The sequence below is a fragment of the Carassius auratus genome, chromosome 19, assembly GCF_003368295.1.
Source record: "Carassius auratus strain Wakin chromosome 19, ASM336829v1, whole genome shotgun sequence".
NCBI classification, from domain to species: domain Eukaryota; kingdom Metazoa; phylum Chordata; class Actinopteri; order Cypriniformes; family Cyprinidae; genus Carassius; species Carassius auratus.
The window spans coordinates 4,004,198-4,029,496 of NC_039261.1; the positions used below are offsets into that span (position 1 = coordinate 4,004,198).

At 39.5% G+C, this 25,299-nt stretch overlaps 1 protein-coding gene across 10 annotated transcripts in view; it reads left to right on the top strand.

The window, feature by feature from the left end:
* The first annotated feature begins 5,981 nt into the window (after positions 1 to 5,981).
* LOC113119165 (protein 4.1-like) overlaps positions 5,982 to 25,299 on the top strand; it is a 71,471-nt gene continuing 52,153 nt past the window's right edge. For 8 of the 10 annotated variants that reach the window (XM_026288412.1, XM_026288416.1, XM_026288415.1 and 5 more), the window contains exon 1: positions 9,844 to 9,988. In XM_026288412.1, coding sequence (XP_026144197.1) covers positions 9,946 to 9,988 — 43 coding nt within the window. In that variant the 5' untranslated portion in view covers positions 9,844 to 9,945. Of the gene's footprint in view, positions 6,109 to 9,843; positions 9,989 to 16,118; positions 16,300 to 25,299 lie in introns of those variants that run through there. The other 2 variants (XM_026288421.1, XM_026288413.1) reach the window with 2 other exon arrangements.

The window sequence follows — 25,299 nt, forward strand, 5'->3', positions numbered from 1 at the left end:
GTGGAGCCTATAACTTCTCTCAGCAGGAGTCAACGTCCTGGAACCATAGCCAATGACTCTGAGCCGGCCCTCTTGCTGTTGGTAGAGCACAGCCCCAAGCCCCTGTTCGGACGCATCTGTATGGAGTACAAATGGAAGTTCAAAGTTCGGGTAAGCTAGTACTGGGGGAGTGGTTAGCGCCTCAATGAGTCTCTCCAACACACCTTGGTGCACACTCGTCCACTCTACTTTTGCACGGGATGGTAACTGATTTCCTCTTTTCCCAGCTTTACCAGATTTATTCTGCTCCTCAACTGCTATTGTTCCCCGAGACTGGAGGAGCTCATACAGTGGTTTAGCGATTCGTGAAAAATCCTGGATGAAGGTGCGGTAATAACTGAGGAACCCCAACAATCGCCGCAACTCCCCAACGGTGGTGGGCTTTTGCTCTTTTAGGGAGAGGACCGCTTCTAGGTCTTTTGGGTCGATGCGAACACCATCCTCTGAAACTAGTCTTCCCACATATCTGACCTCCCTCTTGAAGAGCTCACACTTTGCTGGCCTCAACTTTACCCCATGATCCTTCAGTACTCTAAGAACTCTCCTAAGTCCCTGGACATGATCACTGAATGTTTTGCCAAAGCAAAGTATGTCATCAAGATATGGTATGCATAATTCATCTCTCAGTGAATCCACCATTCCCTCCATACTCCTCTGGAATGCCGCTGGTGCGTTAGCCAATCCAAAAGGTATGCGCACCCACTCATATAGTCCCCAAGGGGTCGTGAATGCAGTAAGGTGTCGAGATCCCTCTGCCATGAATCCCTGATGGTAGGCCTTCCCCTGATCTAAGATTGAAAACCATCGGTAGCCTCCAAGGGTGTCAATAAGGTCCTGGATCCGGGGAAGTGGATGTCGGTCTGGAACTGTCTTCTGATTCAATAATCTGTAGTCTATACACAGTCTCAGCGTGCCATCTTTCTTCCGGACACACACCACCGGGGCTGCATACGGAGACTTTGACTTTACCACCCAACCCCGAGCTAGTAAGTCCTGGACGTATTCCTTCACTTCCTTATACAGGGGTTTTGGGATGGAGGCATAGGCTCGCTGAACAGGGATGTCATCCTTCAGGTTAATTGTCATCTGTAAGCTTGGGATACACCCAATATCATCATCCCCATGGGAGAAGACGCTGGCTTCTTCATGAAGCATGCCTTTGACTATTTTCTGCTGTTCTTCTTCCAGATGACTTAAATCGACCGGCGGATGCCACAAACTGTCTGCCCTGCAGTCGTCCTCCTGTACTTGGGAACCTGGTTTTTCTCCCCGGCTCATTGGTAGGTCACCATTTTTTTTCCAGGTCTTGTTGCTCCGTTTTGATAATACTAGCTATAGTCTGTATACTTCCTAGAGGTGTATGTCGTCTTATAGTGACTTCCCAAGTGTTAGGGTTGCACAAGGGAACCCTAACATATGGCCGATCTGTCCCCTCTAATTCCATAAGACCTTCTCCAATGTCTAATTGAGTCAATGATGCACTCTCCTCATTGGACTCGAACAGCACTACTGGCTCCGAAAATTTCAAGTCAACCGGTACCTCACATTTTACATGAGTAACTTGGCCTGTTGGTATGACAACATCTCTAGGGCCAACTGTGACAACAGCCTCAGGGTGCACATGGGGTTGTTCCTGAATGAGGTTCACTATCGCGTTGACTTGTTCACCTTTGATGTCCAGGGCTATCTTTAGTAGTTCTGAAAATGCACATAGGCCCTGTTCAGTGTCCTCCTTTCCTCTTATTAGTTCCTCTATGACATTAAACCCCAGCAACGGCCGCTCTAATGGTATCTTCCCCACAAGGAAAGGCACTTGAATAACCAAACTTGGGTCATCATTCCCAGGCAGGTTCACTGTCAGTTCTACCCATCCCTCAAATGGCAACGGTTCTCCATTAACAGCTGAAACACTGAAATCGCTCCCATTGACTATCTCTGACAGCGGTCTCAGAGTTTGTTCTGGTAAGTATTTACTCTTCCAGTTGTGATCGATTATACTCACTTGTGCTCCTGTGTCCAGTAGAGCGGTTACTGCAAAACCATGGATGTGGCACTTGAGGATAGCTTTCTTCCCAATGAGCTGGGCTACACGATCACGGGGATGTTCTCTTTGGTTTGACGAATCAGCTGTTCTAACCATACGAGCTTCTTTCTCCTTAACCTGGGGCTGGGGATGCACGGTCACTGTTCGCCCCTTGTCAGTGGCCGCTGGTCGTTTCCCGAAACCTTTTCCCTCCTTAGGCAGCCCACCGCAAGATGTCCTTCCTCACCACACGAAAAGCAATGATTGCAAACGGTAACATCTTTGCTACTACATCTGGGACACCTCTGTCTACGATGCTTTCGCTGCATCTGGGAATCAGGGACTTTGCACGAACCTTCTGTTGTTCTCGCCCTTGCAAGTGATTCAACAGTCTTTGTAAGAGCTTCAATTTGTGCACTTAGACGACGAATCGTCTCAGTTTGATCAATTTGTCTATTGCAATCTGCATTCCTACCTTGGCTGGACTCACACTGGGCGCTGAGGGCATTCGACACTCTTTGACGTGAAGCTTGTCCCAACCGACGTTGTCTTTCACTCTCGTCACTGGCTATCTGAGTTACTTGGCGCAGAAGTGCCTCATCTGTAACCAGCCGGTTTGTAAGCAGAGGTTTCAATTCTGTGCGAAACTGGTTGTACTTAGCAGCCATGCCCTGATAAATTGTTCTCAGAAACACATTTTGAATTGTCTGTTCGTCATACTCCAGGTCTGTGACAGCTTGCTTAGACAGGAAAATTAGTTTCTGTTTCAGGCCAATCAATCTATACAGGAATTGTTGGGGAGTCTCGTTGTCATTCTGTTTACCGCACATTAACTCCTGGAAGAGCTCAGAGCTACTTCTCTCATTCAAATGTGACTGTAGGAAACTCTTTAACTCTTGGATTGTCAGTCCCTCCTTGTTAACTAACATGTCCTTAAAGTTCCCTGGCTTAATGACTCTCAGGACACCTCTGATGATATCATTTTCACTGTGGTTAGCTGCTAGTCCTTCATCTATTTGCTTGGTTACACTTGTGTAGCTTATATCAGAGGTACTGTCACCAATCTGCCCCCCCTGAATTTTGAACTCCCTGTGTTGGAACGGCAGTAGCTGAAGATCACGGAGAGAAATCATACTTTCCCTTTTTCCACCACTCGCCTCACGAGCTACATTCACAGGCAAGCTACAACTAATCTGGGGAGATTCTGATTTACTAGGGTTGGCATCAATTTTGTATTGTGCTAGTTTTCGCCCTAACTCTTCATAGCTATTTACCAATTGGTTATATTCCATCTGTTGTGTCTGCGTGTGTGTGGTAAGTGTAGGTTGTTGTGGTGGTGTAAGTGACTCAGTGTCATGCAAAGCAGAACTGACATTACGTTTCTGGATTATCAAATCAACACGGTCTTTCAACAGGAGCAGGTGAGACAAACCCCCATCTTCTAATCCTAGAAGAGAGTCACTGGCCATGTAATCAACAATGTACTCAAAGCAACACTCTTCGTCAGTTATATCCAACCTGTTTCTTTCTGGGTCTGTAGCTGGCTCCAGACAATCCATCAGGCTGATCAGTTCATCATGGGTTAGCTGATGAAGCTTTTTCTTGATTTCCCACACCGTTGCTTTTCTCTCGCTAGAAGTCATTTCATAGACGATCCTGAAACTGATGGGTTCACCCTTGGCTCACACCACGCTGCAATGCTCCTCCCCAGCCAGGAAACACCTTCACTGCCGAACCTTGGTTCTCCTGCTGCTCTCGAGCTGCCCTTCGTGGTCCTTACGCCGATCACCCGTCACTCAGCCGTCCTTTGGTTCATTTGCATTGGATCCGCGTACCAGCAGGTGGCGCTAGATCCCGGACGAGCCCCCAAAATCTGTAGCACACCCGCCGTCTGACTGGAGGTGCTGCAGTAAGTTTTCTGTTTAAATAAACAAGGAGAGACACAGTTTTGCTGCTTTTAGTCATGGAGTCGCTCTTGTAATCATTTATTATAACAAGTCAAAGATTGTATCATTTTACATATATTTGTTGTATAATTTAATCACAATGTCTTAGGTCACCTTGCATGTGACTCAACCCAAACACTAATAAACGTGTTGCATAAGGCTTGTACAAGTTTTCTTACACTCAATCTGTATTTCTGTCATATAACTCAGTATCTCCTTCCTTTACATCACTATACATTGCAGTCTCCCTTGTATGTGCAAAAATGTTATAAGCCACTGTATAACTAAAAAGTTGAGCGAACCATTAATTACACGATATATAAACATTGAAACTGAATTACTATATAGAGCAAATATACTTAAACAGAAGGAAGATCATTAAAACATCATATCAAAACAATAACAGCATATAATATTCAAAAGGTATATATAGATATTTTAACATGTATGGCAATTGCTCAATACATCACTTTACATGCTACAAACACAATTATAAAACTGTAAACACAATAAACATTACATTACTTTGGGTATTCAGTGTGTTGGAGCCTCTAACAATTTGGATGGTCTTATATTAATACAAGGCCTAACGCCAAAACACCCGCGAAAGAATCAGCTTTTTCATAAACACAAACAATGTCTCTTTTAAACATCTTAATTTGACCCAGGAAATGTATATTACCCTCCTGCAACCACATACACATGAAATCGACATTTTCTTTAATGTTTTATATCCTTGGTGATCGATTTCACCCACCTGTTTAAATAAACAAGGAGAGACACAGTTTTGCTGCTTTTAGTCATGGAGTCGCTCTTGTAATGGCCTCTTCTCTGCGACTCACCTTTAATCACACAGTACCTAATCAGCACAGCGTCTCCCCCTACTGTCCACTAAGATCACTACGCATCACCATTAACCCTAATAACAGTAAACAACTTTATAAACAGAAATTAAATAATTAAACACATGGGAAAATAAAACAAATTATTCCTGTGACTACACGTACAGGGTGTCACATAACAAAAAGCTCATCTTGTTCTGAATGCAGAATATTCCTTATTGTTTACCCTAAAATTTTAATACTGTCATCTTTTAATCACCGTCTTGTTAATATAAACCCATAAAACTTGAGCTGTATGGATGTGCATTGCAGTGTGTATATACAAGTAAAAGATTCAAGTCTCTTCAGAATTGGATTAAACCTATCTGAAGCCTTATTTTTGAAGAATTTTTGGCACTTCCAAGATGCAGATGTGTTTGTGAACAGTGAATGGGTGCCATCAGACTGGGAGTTCAAACAGCTGATAAAAATCCAGTTATACACAAGACTCCAATCCATTGTTAACGTGTTTATAAAGTGAAAATACAGTACGTGTGTTCATTAGAAACAAATCCATTATGTTTAACCTTCCAGCCAAAAATAACAATACTTATTATTATTATTTAGAACTGTTTTGGATTGTGCTTGACAATGGTTGATCTTTGCATATTTCTCTCCTGATTCAGACAAGATGAATTTTTTTTATCACTGGAGAAAGCAATATTTTAGATAGAAGACTTATATTTTAGCTGAAACTAACAGTAATATAATATTATATAAAATAATATGAAATAATAATATAGATTTGTTTACAAACAAAAAGCAGTTTGTGAATTACTTAAAATAATTTTGGATTACTGCGATGTTTTGACTTTATTTTCTGATGGCACCCATTCACTGTACAGGATCCACTGATCAACAAACCGACACTTGTTCCATAATGCAAACACGGATGTGTTCATGAATGAATAAAGGTTTCATTTTCATTAAAAAAATATGATTTATTTTTTCTCTTTCAATATATGCGGTCAAGTAGACCCTTCTGAAGTAGGCTCACAGGCATTAACCCTGCTAGGTGTTGAACCTAGGACCAGTTTGCAGATGTTTCACCACCACATCACCCACAACAGAAAGGAAATCGTGATTTGAACATCAGCTAGGGCGCATCATCAGAGAAGAGCTGTGACGCTCGCCTACGAGATCTCAGCGTCCACACAAAAACCTATTATTGTACTGGAAAACCACGGGGATAAAGGACAGTGCCTTTTCTTCGCCTCAGGTAAACACTTACCTTTTCTGGGATCGCCGTTTAAGCCGCCCGGTCAGAATAGTGAAGGTTAACGTCCCTGACTAGTAGCGTTATCTCGCGTGCGGCAGCGGAGCCGTTATTGCTGAGGTGTAACGTGCCATGCTGATTGACAGTTAATGTTGCTATAGTTACAGCAGTGACCGTTAAAAACGTTTCGCGCCGTCAGCTGGATCAGCGCGTGCATTAGACCGTTCAAATAAAACACATTAAAGACATTCCAAGCTGGATTTATTGGAGAATCGGATAGAGATGACCATTCTGCTCGCGTTAGCACGATTATTATCGCATTGCTCTGGCGTGAGATCTGTCGTTTTGATGCGGTGTCGTTGTCATTTTATGGTATTATTTCGCAATGTCCGACCATTTCAGTCATGTAATGCAGATTTGAAGCATATGGGTCCGTTTCTATCCGTGTCAGCTCAGCAGATGTGAGTTATGTAATGCATATGCATTATTATGGTGTTATTTATCGTACTGCAGAGAAATTGGCAATCTCTCACTCATCTCCCCCTCACTTAAATGTCATGTAGATGTCAACGTGTTCTAGAGGAAAAGAAGAGCAGTTTAACGCAGATTAGCAATATTTACATTGATTTAGGGTTTTACAGCTGTTTTTAGACGTTTGTGCAGTCTCATGTGTTTATGGTAAAATCATTGATTGAAGTATTCAAGAGGCTACAGTGTTCTTACATGCCCTTGAGGACTCCCTGATTGTAGGAAAAATATGTCTCCTTAATGGTGTAAACTGTGATAGCATTGTACAGATTTGCTGGAAGCTTCACTTTGGCTCACCCACCCCTGAAATCAAACCCTGAAAATGCAATGATTTATGAAACACATGCACCGCACAACTTTTCAAACTCCACTGGAAGCATGTTACATCACAGAGTAGGGGAAACAGGGAAAAGGGGAGAAGAAGGGTGAATTAATGTATAATTAATGACCAGAGAGTTTTTGCTTTGCATGTGTTAAACAGCTCGGTTCCAGTAAATACAACTCAATGAGAAACAGCACATACAATATGCTGGGTTCATTCAGAGGGATGGATGTATGTCATGAACATGTTATGTAATGTATCACAGTGCAGGTGGATTAGGGTCTGGGTATACGTTAGCCAGTAGGTTTATGTTAAAAGTTGTAGGGGAAATGCAGTTATAAATGCTCAGGTGGGCATTGTTTTATGAAGAGTATAGTAGCTGAGTTTGTACGGGTGGTTTTTATTGAGATCTTAAAGTGTTAAACTGTGCTTTGTGTTTTTTGATGTGTTGTTGAGGGTGTTGTCTTAATGCTTCTTTGCTGATGTGCTCAGTATGGGATTTCACCATTTTTATGAATCCAATAATAGCTGTGTTGTCAGCATATCAGAAGATTTTATTGAGCTGTGAGGGGATGTGAAGTGGTTCGTCTAGAGAGAAAACAGCAAAGATGAATGTTAAGTTCTCAAAGCTGAATCCTGATTGTCATATTCACAATTGTTCTGGGTTTGAGACTGCAATATACAGTTGTTGTTTTTTTCTGTCATGTATGATACTTAACGCAGTCTGCCATTTTTAGTAGTTCAGCACATATTTATTTGTATGGATTTATAAAAGCTTAATGTATTAATATTTCTGTGACAATGTCTGGTTCTTTGAAAGAGCGGCCCTAAGTTTTTGGAATAGAATATAATAGAATATATTAGAATAGAATAGAGGTTTTATGTCTTTGTGTTAGACCAAGAGGGTTTTATTTAACAAAATTAATCATTATATAAATTAAGAATCATGTAAATTGTAACGATGAGCCAGAGACGTGCGGATCCATATGCAGAACTTTTATTATAAGGATGGTCAGACAGGCAATAATCAGTAATGGCATCAGGTATGTCAGTGATATCCAGAATCAATAACAGAAACAAGCAGATGTCTGGGGAAGCAGCAGAGAATCAGAGTCGGTATAAACAATCCAAAGGTCAGGTATAGAAGGAACAAACGGAACAAAAGGAAAAACGCTCGGAAATGTCAGACAGGCTAAACAAGACTTCGCAATGAGTGCCTGTGTGAGAGCAGCTTTTTTGTGTATGGAAATGAGGTGCAGGTGTGAGTGCAATCAGTCCCAGGTATGAGGTCTTGTGGCAAATGCAGTTCATGATGGGTCTTGAGTGAGTCCTGAGTGGAGTGCCCTCTGGGAAGAGCTATGGAGGAGGAAGGGCTGACAATGATGGAGGAGCAGGTGGCGGAGGAGCCCGAGGTGGAGAGCTGATGAGCCAGGGTGACGATGAGGATCCGGAAGGCCAAGACGGAGCAGATGGCGTCGGCTACTCACGTGGAGGTGGGGATCTGAAAGACCACGGTGGAGCCGGGGTGACAGAGAACTGAGGAGGAGACGAAGGGATGAAGGAGCCTGACTGAGCCAGAAAGACAAAGGGACGAGGCACAGCCGGAATAGTGGAGTCCCAAGGCACAGGATGGTCGATGCCGAACCAAGGCAGAGCCGGAGGGACGAGGGAGCCTGGGGGAGCTAGTGGACTGCCACGGCAGAGAGGAGGGAGCTAGTAGCCAGGGTTGAGCCGACGGGTCCATGGCCCAAGGTGAAGTCCAGGGCTTAGAGGCTGGAGGTGGAGTCAAGGGATGCTCCAGCCCCAGTGACGCTGGAGGATGGCAGTCCCGCAGAACTTGCACCATGCTGATGCTGGGCTGAGGGCGATCAGATGAGCTGCCAGTGGTGGGGGATGCTGGAGTGGGTGGGTGGGGGTGGAAGCCCATGTTAAAAAGCCCATGTTGCAGGTCAACCACCACTGTCGATTAATGGGTACACAAATCACTCAATATACATACATGTATATCAATTTTAAAATGTCTCAAAAATGGTATTAAAGAACAGTTTTTTAAGTTTTTGGTATTAACTGGTATTAACTTGGTATTTTGGTATTTTTGTTTTTTTTTATGCAATTCAGTGATGACGTCATATTGGGGAGAAGTGGAGGAGGAAATGTAGCTTCAGTCTAGTATTAGAACTAAGACGACTGACTGGGATGAGGAAGAGGTGGCAAGAGCCAACATTTATGATGGCCTGCTGCTGTACAATTTCGAACCTGCCAGATGTGAGAGGGCAAATTAAGAAATGGCAAGAACTGTTGGCCATCAAAGCCAGTTAAATGCATCGTCCGAGGAGAATGAGTGGAGAGTTGGTGAAGTGTCCTGGTGAGTTGCTATCGTTTAGCAACGCAGTAATGAGCACTGGAGCTAGTCTACGAGCAGCAGTGCACAATAACGGCATATATTTAATTTTTTTTACTGTCATTGAATAGCACAGAGTGAAAAATCAAAGTTTTCTTTATATCTAGTGGCAGTGATCCTGACGTTAGTTCAGAAAAGTAACCTTTGTCATAGTGTCGTAGTACTGGTAAACTTTGTCATCTAGAAAAATAGAAGGCATCATGCTAGCTATATGGGTGTTTCTAAGCGTTTATCTCTTTCTCCAGTGAAAATGTTGTTGCAAATGTAGCCGCGTGTCTGTCGCTGTGTTTGGCAGGCGCCTGTGTGGGCGGTGCCGTCCTATGGAAACTGCATTGACAGCTTGTGGTGTTGGGAACTGAGTGCGTTTTGGTCGCTGTTGGTTGATATCTATCTATCTATCTATCTATCTATCTATCTATCTATCTATCTATCTATCTATCTGTCTGTCCGTCTGTCTGTCTACCTATCTATCTCTATGTATTTATCTATTTATCTACAATCTGAATACTCTCGTCTACTACTCCTCTCTCTAGTCTCTCTCAATGCTCTCAAGGCGGGTTATGGCAAATTCTCTGCCCAAGGTGACGTGATGCAATGCATTGTGGGGGAAAGGAGAATCGTTGCAAACTGCTGTAAGATATTACCTACTTTTTCATATTATATTTCGTTTTTTGATACCGAACAACATAAAATACAATGGATAACAGTTTAAATGTTTATTACCAACAAGAAAATTGCAAATTCGATGAAAAATTAACCCTGCAACACGGCAACTCATGAACAGGAACCCCTCTTGGGCTAGACATGGGAACAGGAACTTTCTCTGGGCTTTATTGGGAAATGGGAGCCCATTCAGGGGTTTTCCCAGTCTATAAGGTCCTCCTTGAAGTCCATCAGTCCCAGCTGTATAATCAGCTGACCCTCAGCCACAGTGCAGTGGGCGGAGCTTCACTCCACGCTCTCTCTCTATTGGCCGCATGCTCTCTTACAGTGGGCTCTGTTGCCGGCTTTTGAGATTTTGTGCTGTTTCAAACTAGTGGAAGGAAAACATCCAAAAGACACTGTTAAGTGTTTCTTTTATAGCACTTTATCTGTTTGTGTCAATAGATACAATACATATTTTTTAAGTTTTTTTCTCCAACACTGAGCCATAAATCTCCACTTCAGTAGCACTCACACACACCAAACATTACAGAGGGATTTGTTCATATATATTTTCCTTGATTATAAACAACATTTTATTCCCCCCAAAATTGTTAAAATATACTGAATTCTGGCTGTTCAAAGTATTTTCTGAATTATGGAGTGACAAAAAAAAGATACCCAGAATTCCCTCTGTAAAAACATTTGACTCTAATATGTAAAAAAATAATAATAATTAAACTGACTTAATCTTGTGTTCAGATTTTTGTACTAGACATTTTGGCAAATTAGCGCATATTTCATTAAATAATGCCTCATTTGCATATTTAAACATAACATTTTTGAATACTTGTAATACAAAAAATGTTTGCAATATTCAATGTAATCAATCAACTGGGTAAGTAAGGTGATAACTATTAGTTATTTCTTTTACCCTATTCACCTGCAGTGTCTCGCCTTAAGACCATTAATAGCATGTTATTATATTAACTAAATGAAAAAAATATATACGTTTTTAGGGTTTTTCAAAACTTAAGTTCATCTTTATATGTAACTTCATAATTATAATGAACTAAAATACACTAATGTAATTTCCACTGAAACTTGTACATCATGTATTTACATAAATAGTACGTAATTACACATTTGTAATGATTAAGTTACAATTTAGTACATTTAGTAAAAGTACTACATACTATTTCAAAGTATGTTTTTAATGTGTTTAGAAACACTAATGACAGTGAACTCTTAGTACACTAAAGTGGCCTTTTATTTTGTTAATATTGTATTATCTGCAAGTTCAGAAAAAAAAGTATTCTACATGTGCTCATTCAGCTAAGCACACTTCATTTTCACAAGGGTTTTCAGCCCTGACTCTGAACTGAATGCTTTCACCGATGATTTTTAATACTTTAAGCAGTAATTGCAGACTATTGCATTATTATTACCTCTCATCAGTGTCAGAAAGTGGATACAAACTTGTCTTTTTTTGTTTCGAATAAGGTTAAAGACATTTTCCATTTATTTCCAGTCCTAATTAAGCTGTACTGGCATGCTTTGGAAATGACCACTTAAAATAAAAACACAATGAAAGCATAAATCTATGCACCATAGACTTTAACTGTTCATGTGTAACTCTGAACACAATAAGGACTGCCATTTTTATCCTAACCTTTGTGGTGAAATCTTAAAGTAATGATGACATCTCGTCTCTTCTCTTTGGAAGACGTGAAACTGTATTCCCAGGTTGTCTAAACATGGATTTTTCCTGTGTATTAAAGACACCTCTGTAATCCCATCTTCACATCTGAAAGTGTTTAGCAGGATTTTCCATAGAAAGCATAAAGTGACAAGTGAAAAGCAACACACAAAGATCATGGAATAGTCCATCAGTTTGGTGTACTATAATAAAAGTCATCTGAAGTAATAGCTCTGTGTGAGGAGCAGAGTTTAAGATGAGTTATTTTTCTCCCAAAAAAAACTTGGTATCCATTCCGTCCTCTTGTGATCAAGTCATGTTCTTCATTATCTTTTGGAAATGTAATTTAGGGGAGCAAGAAAGGCTGTGGAGAAAAGCAGCATCGGGATAATGAAATACGAGGCACCTGTCTTCAGCTTTATGGGAGTTTGGTTTCATTCTGGGCAACATTAAATATTGAACATTACTAGCGAGTGATAAGAACAAGAGAAAGTATTTATAGAGAGCTAGCTCATATTTTCACCTACTATATTTTTCCAGACTGCTGAGGTAGAAAGAACTGTCCAAGTTTCCTGGGTTTAAAGTAGCAATACTGTATAAGTGCCTCTTACATTCTTCTCTTTAGTGGGATTTGACCATGCTTTTAAGTCTACATGAAATCAAAATGTACTTTATTTACTTCATTAGCTCAGATTGACTAAGTATGCTTACAGTTTATCTGTCTTCAGAGGTGTTTCTGATTTGTTTTCTCTGCCTCTCTTGCTTCTGTTTTCACGACTGAACTGGATCATCCTTCACTGGCTGCTGATGTCGTTGGAAACGGTCTGATGTGATTTGTGGTGAGTCTGTCCTTTTACTTCTAATCTTTATATTGAGATCTGCAAAGCTCAGCACAACAAAAAGGTCACAGTATGCTTCTGTCAGTGAACTCACATTAGTTTAATGCAGTGTGAGGTATCAGTCTTCCCTGCGCTAAATACAGTGTGCTAAGCAGCATGAAAGCAGAAATCTATGCTCTCTTCTGCCCCGACTTCATATTTCTGGCTGTCAAGTGTAAGATTTTAAGAAAATCCAAAAATTGTATTTAAAACAGCGATTGAGAAAGTACAGCTATCTAGAGACGGACAGATGGAATCAGATCAGTGTATCTGTGCTGTCAGAGATGAGGCCTGAAACACAAAACCTCAGGCTGATGAAGGTTTCACAGGGTTCAGACTCTGACAGATGATGGGAAATGGGAACAGACTGCAAAGAGATCTTTTACAAAACCCTGCTTAGGAAATAGCTTCCAGAAAAGGGTATACAATTAATTAATTATATTTATTTACTTATATTTGAATAAAATGTAAGGCTTTAAAGATGAAATTACTGTAAAATACTGTAAATTCCTTTTATGAATTTCTAGTTGCAGTTGTAAACTATTATACTGTAAAACCTCACAACAGGTTCATTCATGTACTTCATTCATTCATATTCATGTATATATATATATATATATATATATATATATATATATATATATATATATATTTAGTCACAGTGTTCTCTACTGTGGACATAGCATGATATGAATAAAATATAATTTTTCAATTTTTTCTTATGCTCTAAAAAAAAAATCGTGTCTCAGGAGGATATATCATACTTTATTTGCTTCATTTTGTGAGCCAGAGATAAAAATGAGCGCATATTTACAGAGTGTCAGCAGATGTCAGCAGAGAGTCAGATGAGGAAACGGAGGAACAGGTGGCCACTGGCTTGAGCTCTGGATTAACAACATGCCAGACAGCAAAACACAAAAACAGACCAAAATATTCATCCCAGCAGGAAACAGTGACACTCAAAAACACCCCGAGGAAGAGAGCAAGTACACTGGATGAGTTCATCACAAAAAAGTATTTGTAAACAAAACAGAACAAAAAAGATGATGGAACAAATACTTTTATTCTGGATGCAATTAATCCAGAATAATATATATATATATATATATATATATATATATATATATATATATACATATATATATATATATATATATATATATATATATATATATATATATATATATATTAAAGTATGCCATTTAATACATAAACTGTTTGTTTGTTGTATTAAATGTATTTTATTTTATTATTTCATTTTATTTTATTTTACCCAGCTGTTAAACTGTATATTTCATTTGCTGTCTTACTGTTACTAATTGTATCTTGCCTCATTGTATGGCAACAAAAATGTTTCCACTTACACTGCCATTTAATAATTCATAGTAAAAAATTGTGTATTTTTCACATTTTTTATAAGGGCCTTTTGCCAACCCAAGCTGCAATTTCCAAGGCGAAAAAACATCAGCAGCATTACTGTGAAATATATACTGTGATTGAAACTGAATTTTCAGCATCGTTCCTCCAGTCTTCAGTGTCACATGATTTTCAGAAATCATTACAATATGCGGATTTGCTGCTCATGAAACATTTCTGATTATTATCAATGTAGATTAATGCTGTCAGTTTTGCTGCTGCATCAAGAAAAAAAAAAAAAAATGAATACGTTTATTCAACAAGAACAGACTGAATTGATCAAAGTCTACAGTAATGGCACTTATAATTACAAAAGATTTCTATTTCAAAGGTTCAAATTTCTATCCATTTACTAAGGAGCTGTTTTCAGCATTTAGAACATAACTGAGCACCAATAATAAACGATCAGCAAATCAGATTCATTTCTGAAGGATCATGTGACACCGAAGACTGTGATCTATTTATGTATTTTGATCAAATGAATGCAGGCTTGGTGAGCGTAATAGACTTCCCTTGAACAACAACAGTAAAATCTGTATTATTCCTGCATGTATTTTCCTGCCAGTGATGATAGTGTTTATCTTCATTACTGTTTGTAAAAGTAAAGCTTTGTGTGAAGTCTCTAGACATCCTGAGATGCTGCGTTTGAAACACAGACAGAGTGCTGATGATTTTTGACTTCGCTAATGATCCCCTAAATCTCTGGCCCATGTTAGCGTTAGCGCGTCTGACATGACTCCTCCGGCAGGACGTCTCATACGGCCTGTCAGGTTAGAGATGCGCTGCTTGGCGAGCAGTAATTAGGGCTTTGGTGCCCAGCTGGTGCCACTAGCATAGATGTGAATGGAGAAGATCTGGAGGAGGAGATGCAGGAGGTTCTGGAAGGACGGGGTGTGATTGTCTGCCTTCTGTCCCGCCCATCTCTGGGGACTGGGACTGTCTGCTTGCTGCTGTCATTCTGTTTGAGCAGATGTATGGCCCTTTAAATTAGTGAAGGGAAGGGCCAATTCTCCTGATGTGGGAACCACAGGAGACCAGAATGTCACAGACAGAGATCCATATACTATTAATTATCAATCAAACCAGCCTCTAATAAAAGATACAGTTATGTTTCCAAAAAAAAAAAAAAAGGACAAAGCTTTATGACGTCCCTCGAGGTCTCTTATGTTTTAAAACCAGTAATATTTCAATCATGCTTGAAGTTTCTAAGTTCCAAAAGTGGGTTTTCTCAGTGATCCTGTTTTTGGATCCCAAAGAACCTTTGCATGAACTGTTCTATAAAGTACTTCTAAAGTGTGAAGAACATTTTAATATTCTAAAAACGTAATCTAAATATTCCATGGATGTTAAAGGTTCTTCAATGAAGTCACTAAAGAACCCTTATTTTTAAGACTGTTTGCTGAATGCTCCTCCACACCAGAACAAATAAATGTGTGCAAATAGAAATGCACATGCACTTTTAGTTTGTGCAGTTTCGCTAGGGCGCCACCATCATGCATTATTTACTAGTAGTGATGGATGATGGCATATTCTGAGGGCAGAGGGGTCACTCCAAACCCTCCAGTCACAATTATTGTGTGCTTTAACAAAACTCTGAGATTTACTACAGTCTAATGGAGAAGGTAGTCCATAAATAGCAGGAGACACCGCATAACTGAACCTGAATTATGAGGTTTATATCTGAGATTTGTGACAATAACTATTTTATTTTTTTTTTATTTTTGCTTCAAAAGAAATGGTAATAAAATAAAATGGCTCAAAAATACATACAAAAATGAAATACAATACAATTAAATAAAATAATAAACGAAATAAAATTTAATTAAAATAAATTAAATAATTTAGAGGAGGTGGAGATTTTTCCACTTAAAGAGCAAAACTTTTATCGGATGTTACTAAAATGAAATGAATCCAGCTGCGTCTGATAATATTTGTGTATTTTATTTTATTTGGGGGTTATGAAGCTGATAAAAAGCGGTTTGTTTTTCAAGACGAATCCGGTTGATCCCGTTTCTAAGTCTCCTTGGTTACGATGCTGCTACAGCTTTAGCGCAGGGACCGAAGCTCAGTGTTCTCGCGTCTGATTGGCTCATTCCTATCTCTGCTCGTCTCCCATTGGTCGCCTTTCCAAATACGCTCGGCTCATTGCATAGCTAGACCCCCCTTTTTACTAGAATCTAAACACCGTTTTAAAACAGCTTGGATGATTTTGTTCATGAGTTTGCTCGTTGTGTGAAATCTGAGGGAAAGCGGTTTCTGGATAGCTTGTGCTGGATTATTTCTACTCGTTGATGAATTAAAGGGAAAGGTAAGAGAGCAAGCTGGATTATGTATTGTGTGATGCTCGCGAGGACGGGGATCTGTTGACATTTGTTTTGTTTTGTTTTTTCACATTAGGCGCCATTTTCAGACATTTCATTCACTTGCACCTGCTCATACATTATGACCCTCAATATTAATGTTTTTTTTTTTGATGGACAGCTATCAAAAAACTATAAAATCCCTAAAGTTATAGTCGAGAGCTCTGATTTGTTGTATTGTTTCGTCGCTTTGTTGGCGGGCTGTTCGCATCTCATAGATCTAATGGTTAATAGCACTCAGTACATGCAAATATTTTCAGTTCTTAACCGCTTTGCTTTTAAATATCCCAAATTAGTCGCGGAATGTATCATTTCTGATGCAGTTTTATGTCCTCTGGGTCGTGTCCTGGGAAAATGTCTCGTGAGAGAATAAAGCGCTTGTTTACGTTTCTTCAGACAGGTGTATTACGCCAAACAACGTTGTATTGATATTTCAGTGTTTATTACTAAATCTTGTTGTGTATAACACGGTTGTTACTCGGTTTGATTAGGGTAGATAGCTAATTAGATTATATACGATCAAATTAAGGGCGCTGGAGTTATCTTGGTTCTTTCTTTCTTTCTGAAACGTGCTTCAAATGGTGACATCCAAATCGGCTATTTCATTCGGTATTATTTAATAATACAGAATAAATGTGGCTGCACCAAACAATAATTATGTTTAAATGTCAGATGTCCTTCTGCATCATCATCAGTCTCCCACAGTGTTGAAGTCAACTAATGCTCACATGCAGTGAGTCCTGGAGACTTAGCATTGCATTTCAACCCCCAGGCAATGTTACTATAATAGATACCTTCAGTTTATTGTCTCTGTGCTTTGGCATCAGTCTGAGCCCATTCAGAAATCTTATGCAATCAATCCCCATTTATAAACAGAAGTGGTTTAGCCTTTGTATTTGTTAAAAAAAAAAAAAATAGACAGAGATGTGTCATAAAAATGCCGTTTTCTTTTGATTAACATGCTATTTTCTGAATGTGCATGTTGTTTGCACGCTCTTTGCTATCATTCTGTTGTGCAGCAAAAGCACTCATGAGTTATGTCTGTTTATAGCACAAACAGATAAATGGTTTCGGTTCCTTAAGGTCTCTCTGGTGTTTGTTTGTTCTTGACAGCCCAGCAACTTCTGCACATGATGCATTTCAGATCAGAAGGAGGTCTAACACACTATTTGGGTTCATCAGGGTTTGTGTGTTTCTGTTGAAATTAGAAATTCTTTGTAGAATTATGATTTGTGAGAGTTCATAAGCTCGCCCCACCTGGAGTGTTTAATGGCTGAAGTGTTATTGTTTGGGGCTCAGGGTGTTGTAAATGGTTCTGTTATGCTTTCTGTTTCTCGTTGATCTGTAATATTTCGTTTTCGTAATTCAAGTTTCTTGAATTTTCAGTTTTCTTTGTTTGTTAAATGTTTTTTTGGTAGTTCTTCTGTTTCTCTCTTTCTGCCTTTTTTCCCTGGTGTTTTCTGTCTGTTTTGCTCCCGCTGTCTCGAGCGACCGCCCCCATCTGTTTCGTGTCCATGGAGATCAGGTGCACTGTGTGACCATGTGGTCATTGATTGGTTTGATTGTTCTGAGTTCATCCTTCTGAGCCCCTGTGTGTGTGTGTGTGTGTGTGTGTTTCACGGCCCCAGCCATTACCCTTTGGGTGTCCCAAGAGGAATCTCTCATTTTGTTAATTTGGTCATATTTGGTCTGTCCATCAGTGGTTTGCTGAAAATTGGCATCTTAATTTGGTTTATCGGACCTATCTCTGATTGGACGCTTGTTTATCAGATCTAGAGGCTCTCAAAAGGTAAAGTGTGCAATTTTGGCAACATTAGTGGCACCAAATGGAATTACAAAAACAACTAGTCATTACTTTTTAAGAAAATATGAGAGTGATTGCTCAGAATGTGATCTGGTTGCATTATCTAGGTTTGTTTCATAAAAACATTTACTTTAAAAAGTTATTTTTAAAAGGTGAATTAGTTTAATTGAAATTTTTAAAAGAATATGTAAGTGTATTCATGAAGTCAGCCTGCTAATATCTTGCTTATCGTCTCAGCACATCAAACTGGAATACGGAAAAGGATTTTAACATCAGAAAGATAATAGACACTTAAGGTTTAATGGTCAAAACATATAGCGTCTCCCTCCATGTTCTGCGTTTCTGTTGTCTATGTAAATCGAGATTGCTTAGGCAACAGTTTTCTGGGTCATTCACAGCTGGCTCCTGTCCTTGAGCCCAGGGTGAGCAGAAACCGGGCGTCTAAAGATGCAGACCAACATTACAATGAGAGCAAGAACAACTGACAGTGAGATCCAGAAGCTTGTTCACACTACGTTAGAGAGAGAGAGCGTTTCTGTCTAATCCAGCACAGGACCCCGATTAATTTGAAAGCCGCTTTCCAGTCTTAAGCTCACTTTCTGCATACAGCACTTAGGCTTTCCACAACTCCGTTTACTCTGTCTTCCCATCGTTTACTGTCACCGAACCCCTAAAGTGCCTCTGTTGATGTGGCATCAGTGCTGGGGTGACTGGAGGTAAACACAGAAGAAGAAACTAGTGTGAAATGATGCACCCAGAGGAAGGCATTGTTGTTGTGCATCCATCCAATCAAGAGCCAAATTGTATGTATATGTGTTTTAAAGGAATAGAGCCTTTCACTGAGCTGAGGATGTTCACGTTGCTCTTTTCCATACATCTGATGCAAAACAATGAGTTTGTGTAGTTCACACTTGTATATAAGTTAGTGATTTTGTTCATAGCGCTTAGTCCTGAAGTGAAAGTGTGTGATTTGCGTGGCTGCTGGTGTGAGTGTGTTTGTGTTGGGTGTGCTGTCACACCTGCTCCTGTGGGGTCCCCGCTTGCTGTTTTTATGCCCAATCAGCAGCTCTTGCTCCTGCCAGCCAATCACAGTGCAGCATTCCAGAGCAGGAGCTGTTATTCCTGGGGATTTATCCAGAGATTTCCAGGATCCTTTCTCAATCCCCCAGAATAATGGAGGATAGATTTTAATAGTGGATATGCATTTTCAGATTATGCTAAATAGTTTAACCAGCTAGAAATACTCTTGTTGAGTGCAGTCTAAAATTATTTTGCTGAAACTGTTGGAAAAAGAAGTTGAGAAAGAGCTTTATTCAGAATTAGAAAGCGTTATTGCCGAGTGTGTTTACACTCACCAGGAATTTGTCTTGATGTTAGGAGCTTCCAGTTTATAGATTGTTTATAGATGTAAAAAAGATATATATTTTCCCATTTTTAAGTTTGCATGACAAAGTGTAGACTATAGTGTCACTGGGCAGAAATGGCTCCAAAGAGCACGTGTGAGGTTGGTCGGTTGGCCAGAAGCCATCAGTCCGTCCTAATAATTGAGTCCTGATGGACTGCAGCATCAGTGTGCTGGACTGAGACGTGTGAGTCTGCTCTCTGACTGTATAATATAGTATGCTAATATACTGCTGCTTTTACACATCTTGTTTTTGAAAACCGATCTGTGCTTCCTGGAACATTTCCACATGAATCCCCTGATTAGCTTGATGTTTGTAAATAAACACAAATATAGTCTAGATGTTTAATGATGCTCTGTTTTTATTAATTACAGTGATGCTGTACTACTGAACAAACACACAGTGAACTTGATGATTATTAAAACAAAACTTTGTCAGTCAAAAGCATTTGTTCTGCATAGTCAAAAAAAGAGAAAAAGTACAAAAGCTGTCCCTTTGAGTGATACCTTTTTTAAACGCACACCTTTGTACCTTATTTGCTCCTAAAGGGTGCATATCTCAAAAGTATAAATTTATTACCTAAATAGTACATATTTGTACTAGGGCTGGACGATGTGGCCAAAATGTATATCATGATAAAGTTTCTTAATTTGGGCCGATACGATATAATTCCGATAACGATATAAACACTATTTAAAAAGCCTCATAAAAACTGCCAAGAATGCAAACAACAGATGTCTGTTATTATGAAAAATGAACTTGCCAAGTATAATATATATATATATGTATGTATAAAATGCAAACAAAAGGTGGAAGAATATTGCTGTATATTTTATTTAGCTATACAACCTAACCCGTGTCTCTTCCAGAGAAAAGCAGGACTGGTATGAAGCTAGGTCTGTGAAGATAATGAGTATTGATGTGTCAGTTTAATCTGATCTTGGGTTCTTGTGGGATTGATTATGATCTGTGTCAATAATTTGAGTGTGTTCCTTTATGAAGTGTGTCAGGACAGGTCAGAGGTCTCTGTGTGTATGTGTGTGTGTGTGTGTGTGTGTGTGTGTGTGTGTGTGTGTGTGTGTGAGATAAGGAAGATGGCTTCAGCAACTATACACAGACGTGTTGTTGTTGTGGACGTGAGTTTTGCCTGCTGTCATCTGAACACAGTTGACTGTAATACACTGTAAGGGTTGCACTGAGATATAATTGGATGAGTGTGTGTGTGTGTGTGTATCTGCACTTGATGCATAAGAGGATGATGGGGTATGTGTGTGTGTTTGTACCTGTGCGTTTAGGTGAACTGTAAAGGGATGATGTTGTGCGTGGGCAGTGTCGAGGATGATTTTGTGAGTGTGTGTGTGTGTGTTTATATAATTTAGAGAGCTGTAATTAGATAAAGTTGTGGGTGTCCAATGGCAAAAATGGGATAAAAGTCTGTTTTGGTTCATGGGGAGTGTGTATTTTAAAAGAGTTATAAGTGATGTAATTTCCATATGAGCGTTTTGTGATGTATTGATAGATGGCAGATGCAGCAGGGAGATGGAGAAGTGTGTGTGTGTGTGTGTGTGTGTGGAGGGGGAGGGGACTATAGAGAGTGGATTAGTGTAAATACAGTGGTATTAGCGGCCAGAGGATCCAAACAAAAACAGAGCTTCAGAGAGTTTGTTCAGTGGAGTATTCTTAATAGTCATTACTATTCTGTTGAACGTGTATTTTATTTATTATTATCAAAACTAAAATACTAATTTATTTATAGATAAAGTGTTTGTACAGTGGAACAGTGGAGTAATCGTTATTATGTTGTTATTAAATGTTTATTTAAAGGGGCGGTATGTAGGGTTGACACCGAGTGGCTGAACTAGGAATTGCAGTCCAAATTCAAAATATTGGAGAGTTTTTTTCACATGGTCCCTCCTCCCCAGATTTGACACACACACACACACACACACACACACACACACACACACACACACACACACACAGGTTGCCAGATTGATGACACCAACAGGAGCGAGCCCACTTGATAAATGAAACAAAATGTGTTTTTTAGGCCAACTGCTAACCCGGGGTACTGAAATACAGTTGGGTAAACTGGCAGTGGGCGGGTTTCAGAAACCAAAACAGAGACAGACATTCCGGCCGGACACATATTTTCAAAGAAGAATAACTTACTGCAGCATTGCTTTTCAGATAAACAAATATGTCAACATCTTACAGTATTTTTATGCTTTAGTAGAGTCAAAATCATACAGCACCTTTAAAGGTGCCATACATACATGAAAATCCCTCACCTTTCGGCGAAATTCACCATTTTGAAACCAATGAATTTGGTGAGTGATGGTTTCAATAATTTTAATATTTTCTGGTTTATATAAGTTAAGTTACCCAGGAGCTCTTATGACATGGACTTAGCCAACGTTAGCTATAGCTTGATGAATTGAGTCATTGAACACAGCAGGAGAGAACGCAACGTTAGCCAGCTAACATTGGAAAATTGGAAAATTATTAGCAAAAGGCTACCGTTTTTGAGGAGGTAGATTTTGAGGTGAGTGGATTGACAAGGCAGAAGGGAAAGTGGTCCATCGTTCTATCAATAAGCAGACCTGCCAACCTGTATGCAATTTGCGTAGAGGATACGCATTTTGACTTGAAAGTAATGGCTGAAGTTAAGTTTCTCCAGCTCTCCCAAGGTTGGCAAAAAAGCATCTCAAAATGCATTAGACTGATGCTTTAAAATATGGAATATTACAATTTTTCTTATGGGGGAGCATGCCCTCTGACCCCCCTAGAGGGGTAATATCCTTCTCACCTTTATAACCCCTGAACCGCCTTCATGCCTGGCCATAGAACACAAAAATCACTTTTATAAGGTGTTTGGACACAGTTGTGTAGCCGCAGTGTGTGAAAACACCAGCCTATAATGGTAAAAATCCACTTACTCATTGTTTTATAATCCCTTAAAAATCATAAACCTGTCATAAATCTCTCCACAAGAGCAGTTCCAGACTATGACGTTATAGTCAGTGAAAGTCCCGCCCATCTGTGACACTCTCTGCCTTATTAGCATACACAGCCCTGAGTGAGAAGCTGCGGTCCACCATTACTGTTCTCTTGCTGTAGCTGCTGGAGGTACACTTTCAGCGCCAGAGAGCCATTAAAATATGGGATGGGATGCTCCAATTAACATGGGAGTCTCCAAAATATGGTTAAGAAGGTATACACACACACACACACACACACACACACACACACACACCACTCAATATTCCTTTAATTATGGGCACATTCCATAGGATTAATGGGTTGTATACTGTAGAAACTGTATCTCTAACCCTACTCCTAAACCTACCCCTTACATTTTTTTCTTCTGTCACTGGTTTATTTATTTATTTATTTGTATGTCTGTTTTATTATGTACATTCATGTTTCTATTTGTATAATCAAATTTTTGTATTACTTGTTATCTGAACTTTGTCTGTTTTGACACTTTTGTTGTTGTAGATTTTGTCTGGTGGCTGACTGGTGTCCTGATGAGCTCAGCGTTGGTGTTGTCTGGTGATCAGGCAGGGTTCAGGACTCCAGCATGTCTAATGCGTCTCTGTCTCAGTTCTGTGTGTTTGTTTCAGTCATTGTGTCTGTAAATCCATGCCGTCACGCCCTCGGCCCCTCCTTCCTCCACCCCGCACCATTAATAACGGCCCTACAAAAGCATTGTAAAACACAAATGCATGTAGACAGTTCTCATACTGGCAGTGAACAGGATATTAGCAGTGTGACAGCGCCTGTAGAAAGGATGAGGTGGATTTGGTTGAGATATTGGACAGCCTGTGGGGAAAAGAGGCTCGTGTTTGTTTACTGTAATAACAGACGGGTCTAACAGGAAGCTTCCAGACATCCACACACCCGGCTCACCTGTTCCTCCGGGCCAGAAAAATGAGATGGACTGAATTATAGCCCTTTCCCACAGACACAGCGCAGAATACGAGACAGTTCTGGGACGGGAAAATGGGCTCTGCACCTGCTGGTCTCAAATCAGGAGCTGACGCAAAACAAAACTAGATCACTCCCATCATTATCAAGCAAGTTCTTCAGACTGGAAGCAGTTGACAGAAACCACATTACACACAGACTCGAGCCACTTCATTTACCCTTCATCTCTAATAAAATAAAAGGGTCATTCCGGGTCAACCCAACAAGTACAACTCTTCTTTTATAAGAAGAAAGTCAAAATATTAAGTCATGGATATATATATATATATATATATTTAGTGAGTAATCTAGATTTGCAGTCAATTTGGGTAAAAATGACTTTAGAAAGATGGCGGCATTGTTTATTTACAGACAGAGATTGGGTCTTTTAGTAAAATCTGTTGACTTTAGCAGTCTTTGCATAATGTTCCAATAGAGATAATTCAAAAATTAGGAAACCCCTAATTTTACCCTGAAGTTTGCAATGCATGGCTGTAACTCAAGAAGTATTCAATATATCTTAAAATCCTTTTAGATTTAAAGTTTTGTTTTGGTATCTTAACTTTTAAGGCTTTACATTGTTCCTTTTCTAGATATAAGAAAACTGCTGCTTTTTTCAGTGGTCAAAAACCAAATGTTGGTCACTATGCATACAACTGATACTAACCCTGTCACCTTTGGGTTACAAAGAAGAGAGATTGCTGAAGTCAACAGATTTTACTAATAGACTTAAAGTACCTGTCTCTGTGTAACAATTAAATGATGCTGCTGCCATCAGTCTACAAAATAGTGCTTTACTACATTATGCTTATCTTTCATCATAAAAAATATTATTAGGAAATTAGTTTGATTTGACATGGAATGACCCTGTTTTACTTACAAATTTCATGTTTTCAACTAGTAACGGTTTCATTGTTTCCAGTTGTGATCACAGACCGTCATGCTCTGTGTGTGTGTGTTTGTGCACAGGTTGCAGTGTGTGTCATCGTTTGACTCTCAGCTCAGTGTGTATGTGCGCGTTTGCTGCAGGTAGATTAAATTATTTAAATGGAAAATCTTCTGCAAAGTAGAAAGGCGCTGATAATCACACTGTTTGCAGCTGAATGGTTTAGTTGAGCAGATGCTGGGTGGGGATTTTGGTTTGTTAAGGACTTTAAGTAAATAAATGGAGAAGTTGAGAAGTTCAATTCCTGTTTGGTTTCATTTCAGAATGAGAAGTGTAGTATTTTGTATATAAGTATCCACTCTGTTGAGATGGAGTATTTTATTGTGTAGTATTCACACGGACCTTTCTGCAATTTTATATTTTGTCTTTTCTAATTTGCTCATTAACCGATTCCCTGCCATTGACAGAATTTTCCGGCTGTTTTTGCGTGTTTTCAGTGATATATGATAGGAGCCGCTATTAAACGTCTTCTGAAAGAGTACTGAATGTCTGGATCAAAAAAGAATCAGAAAAAAGCGATTGCATATGTAAACAGAAGTATATGTCAAATAACGCAATCACCATAAATCAAACAAACAGCATAATCAAACTTGCCAAACGTGAATGAAACGTCGTCCCAGGAAGTGTTGTAGCGCTGTAAAGTTTTGGGGGTGTTGATGGAAGTGATTGACTCCATCTATGTTCTGATTAACGATCTAAATCTGATCTGGACATCGTCTTTGAATATGACACATGAATTTCTTTTTGTACAAAATGTTGCTGTTTTTATGAAGGATACAAAAAATCCCCCTGAGGAACAGTGTAAGTTCTCTTTCACACTTCTTCG